Here is a 12,908-nt window from a genome sequence, read left to right as displayed (position 1 = left end):
GTACCGAACGGACGGCACCTCTGCGTTCAACACACGTATGGTGCAGCGACGTCTCCTCCTTCTTGATCCAACAAGGGGGAAGGAGAGGTTGATGGAGATCCAGCAGCACGACGGCGTGGTGGTGGATGTAGCGGGATGCCGGCAGGGCTTCGCCGAGCATATACGAGAGAGAGAGGTGTTGCAGGGGGAGAGGGAGGCGCCCAAGGCTGTAGGTTGCTGCCCTCCCTCCCCCCCTTTATATAGGCCCCCTGGGGGGCAGCGGCCAAAGGGGGGAAGGGGGTGCCTTGCCCCCCAAGGCAAGTGGGAAGCCCCCCACCCTAGGGTTCCCAACCCTAGGCGCATGGGGGGAGGCCCATGGGGGGGTGCCCAGCCCACTAGGGGCTGGTTCCCTTCCCACTTCAGCCCACGGGGCCCTCCGGGATATGTGGCCCCACCCGGTGGACCCTCGGGACCCTTCCGGTGGTCCCGGTACAATACCGGTAACCCCCGAAACTTTCCCGGTGGCCGAAACTCGACTTCCTATATATAATTCTTTACCTCCGGACCATTCCGGAACTCCTCGTGACGTCCGGGATCTCATCCGGGACTCCGAACAACTTTCGGGTTTCCGCATACACATATCTCTACAACCCTAGCGTCACCGAACCTTAAGTGTGTAGACCCTACGGGTTCGGGAGACATGCAGACATGACCGAGACGCCTCTCCGGTCAATAACCAACAGCGGGATCTAGATACCCATGTTGGCTCCCACATGTTCCACGATGATCTCATCGGATGAACCACGATGTCGAGGATTCAATCAATCCCGTATATAATTCCCTTTGTCAATCGGTATGTTACTTGCCCGAGATTCGATCGTCGGTATCCCAATACCTTGTTCAATCTCGTTACCGGCAAGTCTCTTTACTCGTACCGCAATGCATGATCCCGTGACTAATGCCTTAGTCACATAGAGCTCATTATGATGATGCATTACCGAGTGGGCCCAGAGATACCTCTCCGTCATACGGAGTGACAAATCCCAGTCTCGATCCGTGCCAACCCAACATACACTTTCGGAGATACCCGTAGTGCACCTTTATAGTCACCCAGTCACGTTGTGACGTTTGACACACCCAAAGAACTCCTACGGTATCCGGGAGTTGCACGATCTCATGGTCTAAGGAAAAGATACTTGACATTGGAAAAGCTTCTAGCAAACGAAACTACACGATCTTTTATGCTATGCTTAGGATTGGGTCTTGTCCATCACATCATTCTCCTAATGATGTGATCCCGTTATCAATGACATCCAATGTCCATAGTCAGGAAACCATGACTATCTGTTGATCAACGAGCTAGTCAACTAGAGGCTTACTAGGGACACGTTGTGGTCTATGTATTCACACATGTATTACGATTTCCGGACAATACAATTATAGCATGAACAATAGACAATTACCATGAACAAAGAAATATAATAATAACCATTTATTATTGCCTCTAGGGCATATTTCCAACAGTCTCCCACTTGCACTAGAGTCAATAATCTAGTTACATTGTGATGAATCGAACACCCATTGCGTCCTGGTGTTGATCATGTTTTGCTCTAGGGAGAGGTTTAGTCAACGGATCTGCTACATTCAGGTCCGTATGTACTTTACAAATATCTATGTCTCCATTCTGAACACTTTCACGAATGGAGTTGAAGCGACGCTTGATATGCCTGGTCTTCCTGTGAAACCTGGGCTCCTTCGCAAGTGCAATAGCTCTAGTGTTGTCACAGAAGAGAGTCATCGGGCCCGACGCATTGGGAATCACCCCTAGGTCGGTAATGAACTCCTTCATCCAGACTGCTTCCTGTGCTGCCTCCGAGGCTGCCATGTACTCCGCTTCACATGTAGATCCCGCCACGACGCTTTGCTTGCAACTGCACCAGCTTACTGCTCCTCCATTCAAAATATACACGTATCCGGTTTGTGACTTCGAGTCATCCAGATCTGTGTCGAAGCTAGCGTCGACGTAACCCTTTACGACGAGCTCTTCGTCACCTCCATAAACGAGAAACATATCCTTAGTCCTTTTCAGGTACTTTAGGATATTCTTGACCGCTGTCCAGTGTTCCATGCCGGGATTACTTTGGTACCTTCCTACCAAACTTACGGCAAGGTTTACATCAGGTCTGGTACACAGCATGGCATACATAATAGACCCTATGGCCGAGGCATAGGGGATGACACTCATCTTTTCTATATCTTCTGCCGTGGTCGGGCATTGAGCCGTGCTCAATTGCACACCTTGCAATACAGGCAAGAACCCCTTCTTGGACTGATCCATATTGAACTTCTTCAATATCTTGTCAAGGTATGTACTCTGTGAAAGACCAATGAGGCGTCTTGATCTATCTCTATAGATCTTGATGCCTAATATATAAGCAGCTTCTCCAAGGTCCTTCATTGAAAAACACTTATTCAAATAGGCCTTTATACTTTCCAAGAATTCTATATCATTTCCCATCAATAATATGTCATCCACATATAATAAGAGAAATGCTACAGAGCTCCCACTCACTTTCTTGTAAACACAGGCTTCTCCATAAGTCTGTGTAAACCCAAACGCTTTGATCATCTCATCAAAGCGAATGTTCCAACTCCGAGATGCTTGCACCAGCCCATAGATTGAGCACTGGAGCTTGCATACTTTGTTAGCATTCTTAGGATCGACAAAACCTTCCGGCTGCATCATATACAACTCTTCCTTAAGGAAGCCATTAAGGAATGCCGTTTTGACGTCCATCTGCCATATCTCATAATCATAGTATGCGGCAATTGCTAACATGATTCGGACGGACTTCAGCTTCGCTACGGGTGAGAAAGTCTCATCGTAGTCAACCCCTTGAACTTGTCGATAACCCTTAGCGACAAGTCGAGCCTTATAGATGGTCACATTACCATCCGCGTCTGTCTTCTTCTTAAAGATCCATTTGTTTTCTATGGCTCGCCGATCATCGGGCAAGTCTGTCAAAGTCCATACTTCGTTTTCATACATGGATCCTATCTCGGATTTCATGGCTTCTAGCCATTTGTCGGAATCCGGGCCCGCCATCGCTTCTTCATAGTTTGAAGGTTCACCGTTGTCTAACAACATGATTTCCAGGACAGGGTTGCCGTACCACTCTGGTGCAGAACGTGTCCTTGTGGACCTACGAAGTTCAGTAGTAACTTGATCCGAAGCTTCATGATCATCATCATTAACTTCCTCCCCAGTCGGTGTAGGCACCACAGGAACATTTTCCCGCGCTGCGCTACTTTCCGGTTCGGAAGGGGTGACTATCACCTCATCAAGTTCCACTTTCCTCCCACTCAATTCTTTCGAGAGAAACTCCTTCCCCAGAAAGGACCCGTTCTTGGCAACGAAGATCTTGCCTTCGGATCTGAGATAGAAGGTATACCCAATAGTTTCCTTAGGGTATCCTATGAAGACGCATTTTTCCGATTTGGGTTCGAGCTTTTCAGGTTGAAGTTTCTTCACATAAGCATTGCATCCCCAAACTTTTAGAAATGACAGCTTAGGTTTCTTCCCAAACCATAATTCATACGGTGTAGCTCAACGGATTTCGACGGAGCCCTATTTAAAGTGAATGTGGCAGTCTCTAAAGCATAGCCCCAAAATGAGAGCGGTAAATCGGTAAGAGACATCATAGATAGCACCATATCCAATAGAGTGCGATTACGATGTTCGGACACACCGTTTCTCTGAGGTGTTCCAGGCGGCGTGAGTTGTGAAACTATTCCACATTTCCTTAAGTGTGCACCAAACTCGTGACTTAAATATTCTCCACCACGATCTGATCGTAAGAATTTTATTTTCCTGTCACGTTGATTCTCAACCTCACTCTGAAATTCCTTGAACTTTTCAAAGGTTTCAGACTTGTGCTTCATTAGGTAGACATACCCATATCTACTTAAATCATCAGTGAGAGTGAGAACATAACGATATCCTCCGCGAGCCTCAACACTCATTGGACCGCACACATCGGTATGTATGATTTCCAATAAGTTGGTTGCTCGCTCCATTGTTCCGGAGAACGGAGTCTTGGTCATCTTACCCATGAGGCATGGTTCGCACGTGTCAAATGATTCGTAATCAAGAGACTCCAAAAGTCCATCTGCATGGAGCTTCTTCATGCGCTTGACACCAATGTGACCAAGGCGGCAGTGCCACAAGTATGTGGGACTATCGTTATCAACTTTACATCTTTTGGTATTCACACTATGAACATGTGTAACATCACGTTCGAGATTCATCAAAAATAAACCATTGACCAGCGGGGCATGACCATAAAACATATCTCTCAAATAAATAGAACAACCATTATTCTCGGATTTAAATGAGTAGCCATCTCGAATTAAACGAGATCCAGATACAATGTTCATGCTCAAAGCTGGCACTAAATAACAATTATTGAGGTTTAAAACTAATCCCGTGGGTAGATGCAGAGGTAGCGTGCCGACGGCGATCACATCGACCTTGGAACCATTCCCGACGCGCATCGTCACCTCGTCCTTCGCCAGTCTCCGTTTATTCCGTAGTTCCTGTTTTGATTTACAAATATGAGCAACCGCACCAGTATCAAATACCCAGGAGCTACTACGAGTACTGGTAAGGTACATATCAATTACATGTATATCACATATACCTTTGGTGTTGCCAGCCTTCTTCTTGTCCGCTAAGTATTTGGGGCAGTTCCGCTTCCAGTGACCACTTCCCTTGCAATAAAAGCACTCAATCTCGGGCTTGGGTCCATTCTTTGACTTCTTCCCAGTAACTGGTTTACCGGGTGCGGCAACTCCCTTGCCGTCCTTCTTGAAGTTCTTCTTACCCTTGCCCTTCTTGAACGTAGTGGTTTTATTCACCATCAACACTTGATGTTCTTTTCTGATCTCCCCTTCTGCTGATTTCAGCATTGAATATACCTCAGGAATGGTCTTTTCCATCCCCTGCATATTGTAGTTCATCACAAAGCTCTTGTAGTTTGGTGGAAGCGACTGGAGGATTCTGTCAATGACCGCGTCATCCGGGAGATTAACTCCCAGCTGAGTCAAGCGGTTGTGCAACCCAGACATTCTGAGTATGTGCTCACTAACAGAACTATTCTCCTCCATCTTACAGCTGAAGAACTTGTCGGAGACATCATATCTCTCGACCCGGGCATGAGCTTGAAAAACCAGTTTCAGCTCCTCGAACATCTCATATGCTCCATGTTTCTCAAAACGCTTTTGGAGACCCGGTTCTAGGCTGTAAAGCATGCCGCACTGAACGAGGGAGTAATCATCAGCACGCTGCTGCCAAGCGTTCATAACGTCTTGGTTTTCTGGGATTGGTGCATCACCTAGTGGTGCTTCTAAGACATAATCTTTCTTGGCTACTATGAGGATGATCCTCAGGTTCCGGACCCAGTCCGTATAGTTGCTGCCATCATCTTTCAGCTTGGTTTTCTCTAGGAACGCGTTGAAATTGAGGACAACGTTGGCCATTTGATCTACAAGACATAGTGTAAAGATTTTAGACTAAGTTCATGATAATTAAGTTCATCTAATCAAATTACTTAATGAACTCCCACTCAGATAGACATCCCTCTAGTCATCTAAGTGAAACATGATCCGAGTTAACTAGGCCGTGTCCGATCATCACGTGAGACGGACTAGTCAAGATCGGTGAACATCTCCATGTTGATCGTATCTTCTATACGAATCATGCTCGACCTTTCGGTCCTCCGTGTTCTGAGGCCATGTCTGTACATGCTAGGCTCGTCAAGTCAACCTAAGTGTATTGCGTGTGTTCCGAGGCCATGTCTGTACATGCTAGGCTCGTCAACACCTGTTGTATGCGAACGTTAGAATCTATAACACCCGATCATCACGTGGTGCTTCGAAACAACGAACCTTCGCAACGGTGCACAGTTAGGGTGAACACTTTCTTGAAATTATCATAAGGGATCATCTTACTTACTACCGTCGTTCTAAGCAAATAAGATGCAAAAACATGATAAACATCACATGCAATCAAATAGTGACATGATATGGCCAATATCATTATGCTCCTTTGATCTCCATCTTCGGGGCACCATGATCATCTTCGTCACCGGCATGACACCATGATCTCCATCATCATGATCTCCATCATCGTGTCTTCATGAAGTCGTCACGCCAACGATTACTTCTACTTCTATGGCTAACGCGTTTAGCAACAAAGTAAAGTAATTTACATGGCGTTATTCAATGACACGCAGGTCATGCAAAATAATAAAGACAACTCCTATGGCTCCTGCCGGTTGTCATACTCATCGACATGCAAGTCGTGATTCCTATTACAAGAATATGATCAATCTCATACATCACATATATCATTCATCACATCTTCTGGCCATATCACATCACATAGCACTTGCTGCAAAAACAAGTTAGACGTCCTCTAATTGTTGTTGCAAGTTTTTACGTGGTTTGTAGGTTTCTAGCAAGAACGTTTTCTTACCTACGTATGACCACAACGCAATTTGCCAATTTCTATTTACCCTTCATAAGGACCCTTTTCATCGAATCCGTTCCGACTAAAGTAGGAGAGACAGACACCCGCTAGCCACCTTATGCAACTAGTGCATGTCAGTCGGTGGAACCTGTCTCACGTAAGCGTACGTGTAAGGTCAGTCCGGGCCGCTTCATCCTACAATGCCGCCGAAACAAGAAACGACTAGTAGCGGCAAGAAGAATTGGCAACATCAACGCCCACAACTTCTTTGTGTTCTACTCGTGCATAGTAACTACGCATAGGCCTGGCTCATGATGCCACTGTTGGGAATCGTAGCATAATTTTAAAATTTTCCTACGCTCACCAAGATGCATCTATGGAGTATACTAGCAACGAGGGGAAAGGAGTGCATCTACATACCCTTGTAGATCGCGAGCGGAAGCGTTCCAATGAACGTGGATGACGGAGTCGTACTCGCCGTGATTCAAATCACCGATGACCGAGTGCCGAACGGACGGCACCTCCGCGTTCAACACACGTACGGTGCAGCGACGTCTCCTCCTTCTGGATCCAGCAAATGGGAAGGAGAGGTTGATGGAGATCCAGCAGCACGACGGCGTGGTGGTGGATGTAGCGGGATGCCGGCAGGGCTTCGCCGAGCATATACGAGAGAGAGAGGTGTTGCAGGGGGAGAGGGAGGCGCCCAAGGCTGTAGGTTGCTGCCCTCCCTCCCCCCTTTATATAGGCCCCCTGGGGGGGGTGCCGGCCCTGGAGATGGGATCTCAGGGGGGGGGTGGCGGCCAAAGGGGGGAAGGGGGTGCCTTGCCCCCCAAGGCAAGTGGGAAGCCCCCCACCCTAGGGTTCCCAACCCTAGGCGCATGGGGGGAGGCCCATGGGGGGGCGCCCAGCCCACTAGGGGCTGGTTCCCTTCCCACTTCAGCCCACGGGGCCCTCCGGGATAGGTGGCCCCACCCGGTGGACCCCCGGAACCCTTCCGGTGGTCCCGGTACAATACCGGTAACCCCCGAAACTTTCCCGGTGGCCGAAACTTGACTTCCTATATATAATTCTTTACCTCCGGACCATTCCGGAACTCCTCGTGACGTCCGGGATCTCATCCGGGACTCCGAACAACTCTCGGGTTTCCGCATACACATATCTCTACAACCCTAGCGTCACCGGACCTTAAGTGTGTAGACCCTACGGGTTCGGGAGACAAGCAGACATGACCGAGACGCCTCTCCGGTCAATAACCAACAGCGGGATCTGGATACCCATGTTGGCTCCCACATGTTCCACGATGATCTCATCGGATGAACCACGATGTCGAGGATTCAATCAATCCCGTATACAATTCCCTTTGTCAATCGGTATGTTACTTGCCCGAGATTCGATCGTCGGTATCCCAATACCTTGTTCAATCTCGTTACCGGCAAGTCTCTTTACTCGTACCGCAATGCATGATCCCGTGACTAACGCCTTAGTCACATAGAGCTCATTATGATGATGCATTACCGAGTGGGCCCAGAGATACCTCTCCGTCATACGGAGTGACAAATCCCAGTCTCGATCCGTGCCAACCCAACAGACACTTTCGGAGATACCCGTAGTGCACCTTTATAGTCACCCAGTCACGTTGTGACGTTTGGCACACCCAAAGAACTCCTACGGTATCCGGGAGTTGCACGATCTCATGGTCTAAGGAAAAGATACTTGACATTGGAAAAGCTTCTAGCAAACGAAACTACACGATCTTTTATGCTATGCTTAGGATTGGGTCTTGTCCATCACATCATTCTCCTAATGATGTGATCCCGTTATCAATGACATCCAATGTCCATAGTCAGGAAACCATGACTATCTGTTGATCAACGAGCTAGTCAACTAGAGGCTTACTAGGGACACGTTGTGGTCTATGTATTCACACATGTATTACGATTTCCGGATAATACAATTATAGCATGAACAATAGACAATTACCATGAACAAAGAAATATAATAATAACCATTTATTATTGCCTCTAGGGCATATTTCCAACAATATAAACTACCATAGTGCAATGCAAAAAGTAACCTTGCAATATAGTATGATTTAGTACTTCTAACAAGGTTGTGCGTACGTGTGTCTGAACATTGCCTTCTTATGTAACACGTATTATGTGCAAGCAACATAGCGTTCCTTTTAGGACTAACACACAAAACAACAAATCTATGAGAAAGGAAATATAAGTTACCTTTAGATGACTTACCACCTTGAACCAAGCATAAATTTTATGCCCCAACTAGTAACATAAATTGCCACCTAACAAATGAGCCCCCAACCCCCCAATTGAAAAGCAACGTAAGTTGGCACCCTAGGAAAGGAAAATACAACTTACCACCTTGAACAAAGCACAAATTGTGTGCCCCAGCAAAGCAACATAAAATTGCCACATAGAATACTTTTTTTGCAAAAGTTACCCTCCCCCAAGTAATGATTTTTTGGGAAAACCAATAATGATTGTTTTGTCATTTATATAGGCAGATGCTACAAGTGGGGTACCACCTATGACTTTTGTGCAAATAGGGGGGAAACACTACTTATAGAGATCGATTGTGCACATTGTGCCACGACATATAGTACAGATGACGAGGAAGTAAATTGACAGAAGTGTGATTTACCTAAAATCGTGATTGCAAAAATACCAGGCCGTTTACTAGAAAAAAGTAACCACATAGAACAATTTTGTTTCAAAAGTTACCATGTCATTACAAAGAAGTAATCACATAGACAAGTTGATTTACCTATAATATGTGTCTCCAAGAGTAACCACGTGACATATGTGGTAAGCAATCCAAACTATTCAAAAAAAAAGAGTTAAGAAGTCCCACCCTCGACCTTCTTAAGTAGCCATGCCCCTGCCATCGATCCTTACCCGTGAAAACAAAAAGAACTGTATAAGCAATAGCAGAACAAGAACACAACTACTAAGTCATGATGACCACTAGATCATTAAAATACACAACTAAAATCCAAAGAGAAATCTGCCTGGTGCCCCCTAATAGAAGCAAAATCACCTCATAACCCATTGAATCAACCAGAAATGAATGCACCACCGTTTCCCATGCCACATAAATCTCAATTTGGCACACCAACAACACGGGTGTACCCTTCTCTTCGTTCAAATGAATCTACCCACGACGACACATCATCCTAAAAACCGCTCACAGTTTGGACAACTTTGACCACATCCCGCCTCTTCCTCTGCTGCATTCAGCACAACAACACTACTAGAGCTCGCCCCTCACGTTCGATTCGACGTAACACCCACCACCATTGCCTCCCTCTTTCGCTCATTTAAAATCGCGTCAAAGAAACATGACCACCCTGCACTTCCCTTTCTACTTAAAAATTGACCATGTGCCATGCCTCAGCTACCACACCTCACAACCCCAACACAAACACCCATCCCAGTCCGCCCAGAACCACCACGTGCAATGCCTCATTCATGTGGAAGATAGCAGCGTCAATGAGCAATGGAAGAAGGAAAAAAATGTGGGTGAGACGACGACCAGCAGTGACGGAGCCAGCAGGGGGCGAGCTGGGGCCATGGCTCCCCCATGCTAAACAAAATCCTTAAATTACCCATATATATTGTGTGGATTTACAGAGTTAAAACCTAAATTTTAGTGTATGACCCCCTCCAATGATCATACATGTATGATTGGCCCCCCACATATGAAGTTCATGGCTCCGTCCCTGACGACCAGGAGCAAGAGAGACAAGGATTGGGGGCGACTAGCAAGAGAGATGAGGATTTTGAGCAAAGGAGATAGAGAAGCCAATCCACGGCAAGCTAGATGCCGACGTAACCTTTGGAATAGGGAGAGACGGGCTGGGAAATACACTTTGGTCCTGGTTGGAGATACACCCTACACGAGGGGAAAAATTTAATAATTAAACAAAAAGACAAAATAGTTCAATTTTTTTAAGAATAAACCTGACTTTCTTGTACACTAGTGTCTAAATTTTCATGAAAATAAACCAATGTTGACTTCAGGGCAAAAAGGAAAAAAATATTTACTATTAGAGGTCACTATTCACACTATTTTGTTCAAAAAATTTATTCTTTTTGTAAAGAAGACAAGAGGGAATTTTTCTATGGATTTTTTCTCACAAGTACAATGGAAGGTCAATTTTATTTCAAAAATGTTTCATTTTTTTTACTTTTTGTGTAATTATCATTTTTTTCATATAGGGTGTAGATACATCCAGGAACCAAACATCCGCGTCCCTGTGGGATGTGCGCAGGGATCAACATCGCGCTGAAAGTCCTGGAGCGAACGTTCGCCCAATACAATTTACGTTAAAATAACCTTTCTCTTCATTGTAAGCAATCAAAGTGTAAGCTGCATGGACCAACCAGCACGGCATACAACTGACCGACCACTAACACCAAAAGAGAAATACTTCCAGCCGATCTGCAGATGATCGATCAAAGAAGCGGTCAAAGGATGTTCTAGATGAAACAAGTAAGCAGCACTCAGCATCGCTAGTGCCCAGCCCCAGGACCAAAGACCGGTCTAAGCATTTGAATATTACACACACAAGTCTTTTCCTTCCGCGGGAGAATCTGTTAGTCCAGTCAAACTTCTTACTCTTCCAACCGGGACAACGAGCGCGATCCAGTGACGCTGCAGCGCGATCTTTGCCTCCCCGGCCGGCCACCAGCTCTATAAAAGGGTCTCCCATTCGCCCGCACTGGCACACACCGAACCATCACGACCGCCCACACACGCCTGCTGTGTCGTATGAACGCCGGCACTCTGACCGCTGACGGCTGAGCGAGTGGGAGGGACGAGGTGTGCAGCTGATGGAGGAGAGGTGCGCCCTGGCCACGGAGCTGGCGCAGGTGCTCGACACGGTGAGGCAGCTGGAGGCGCACATGGGCGTGAAGGGCGGCGCTGACGGAGGGGAGACCTGCCGGGCGCTGGTGTCGAGCATGCGCTCCTCCGTCGACAGGTCCATCCACATCGCCATGTCGTCGTGCTGCGTTGTCCTCGGAGCGCCGGAGTCGCCGCCGTCTGCCGGCGGGAGCCCCCGCAGCGGCGGCTCTGACCAGGCTGCCGACTCCCCTTGCCGCGGCGCTCATGCAGCTGGGCAGTCCAAGAAGAGGTAATTAAGAGCAAACAAAAGCCTAAATCCAAGCTTGTTGATTATGCCGTTTCTTGGTATTAAGATGGTTGCTAGGAGTGCAGGAAAACACAGCCCAAGTGGAGCACACAGGTGAGGGTGAATTCCGTGGAGGACGTCGGCCCCCTCGACGACGGCTTCAGCTGGAGGAAGTATGGTCAGAAGGACATCCTCGGTGCCAAGTACCCAAGGTCAGCGACGAGTGACGCTCGAGCACCTCAAACCAAGCAAGCGAGCTATTATTTCAAGAGGACTGACTAAATTGAGCTTCTCGCAGGGCCTACTTCCGGTGCACCCACCGCCACACGCAGGGCTGCTACGCCAGCAAGCAGGTGCAACGTGCTCACGGCGACCCGCTGCTCTTCGACGTCGTGTACCATGGGAACCACACGTGCGTGCAGGGCAAGCACTGCAACAGCCAGACGCCGCAGCCCGCGGCAAGCGGAGAGCACCGGCAGCCGCAGCCTGCCGGCGGACAGGAGCGGGTCTCCGTGGGACAGAAGACCGACGGCGGCGTGGCGGCTCCGTTCTCGTTCCCCTCCAAACAAGCAGGCGCCGACACGGGCAGCGACTTCCAGGCCGGCTGTGCCACCACTGCATCCCCCTTCATGTCGCCGGCGACGTCAGAGTGCAAGGCCTCCACGACGGAATCCCCGATGGGGGACATGGACTTCATGCTCCAGCTGGCCGACGCCGATTTCTTGGACAACTCGCGCTATCTCTAAGTCTCCGCAGGACTACTAGGCAACGAATTATGAGTTCAGGATGCTAGCTTCGAGCTTGTAAGATTTTAAGCTGATGAATGCACATGCCACTTGTTCGAGCTTTACACTGCATGCCGCTTGTTCTGAATCCATTAAGTGACGAGCAGATGAGTCCTCATGGATCTGAATTCTGAAAGCTACGTTCGTGGACCAAGGTCGTACCAGATGCCAGGCCCAGGATTATCATGAAAAATATCACTTGCCGTCACCAGCAGGTTACTGACTAGCCACGACAAAACGAAACAGCAAAACAACGATAAAGACTGAATGACGCCGCGAGAGGCAGTCAAGTCTGACGATGACAGACATGTATAGATGATAATGTTAAGGTTGCGTTTGGATGTCACTAGTCGGGGTCTTCGGGGTCGGAATCGTGAATTGGTATTCCCATCGTCTGTCTGGTGCCTTAGGCAAATCCCTTAGGCCGCGCTTGGATGCGGTGTATTCTAATACAGATGTATTT

General features: G+C 47.8%; 1 protein-coding gene across 1 annotated transcript; it reads left to right on the top strand.

The window, feature by feature from the left end:
• Nucleotides 1-11,255: 11,255 nt before the first annotated feature.
• On the top strand, nt 11,256-12,510 carry LOC109767833 (transcription factor WRKY19). The gene is made up of 3 exons (XM_020326555.4): nt 11,256-11,663; nt 11,747-11,872; nt 11,959-12,510. The coding sequence occupies exons 1-3, from the start codon at nt 11,362-11,364 to the stop codon at nt 12,404-12,406; spliced, it is 876 nt and encodes a 291-aa protein (XP_020182144.1). The 5' UTR covers nt 11,256-11,361; the 3' UTR covers nt 12,407-12,510.
• The last annotated feature ends 398 nt before the right edge of the window (nt 12,511-12,908 follow it).

The sequence above is a fragment of the Aegilops tauschii genome, chromosome 3 (genome assembly GCF_002575655.3).
Source record: "Aegilops tauschii subsp. strangulata cultivar AL8/78 chromosome 3, Aet v6.0, whole genome shotgun sequence".
In the NCBI taxonomy this organism is placed as follows: domain Eukaryota; kingdom Viridiplantae; phylum Streptophyta; class Magnoliopsida; order Poales; family Poaceae; genus Aegilops; species Aegilops tauschii.
The sequence above is the reverse complement of the archived record's forward strand: the minus strand, read 5'-3'. Positions and strand labels throughout refer to the sequence as shown.

Coding starts and splice junctions, on each gene's coding strand:
- LOC109767833 (XM_020326555.4), top strand. CDS start 11,362: ATGGAGGAGAGGTGCGCCCTGGCCACGGAGCTGGCGCAGGTGCTCGAC. Junction 11,664..11,746: donor GCTGGGCAGTCCAAGAAGAG/GTAATTAAGAGC, acceptor CTAGGAGTGCAG/GAAAACACAGCCCAAGTGGA. Junction 11,873..11,958: donor CTCGGTGCCAAGTACCCAAG/GTCAGCGACGAG, acceptor AGCTTCTCGCAG/GGCCTACTTCCGGTGCACCC.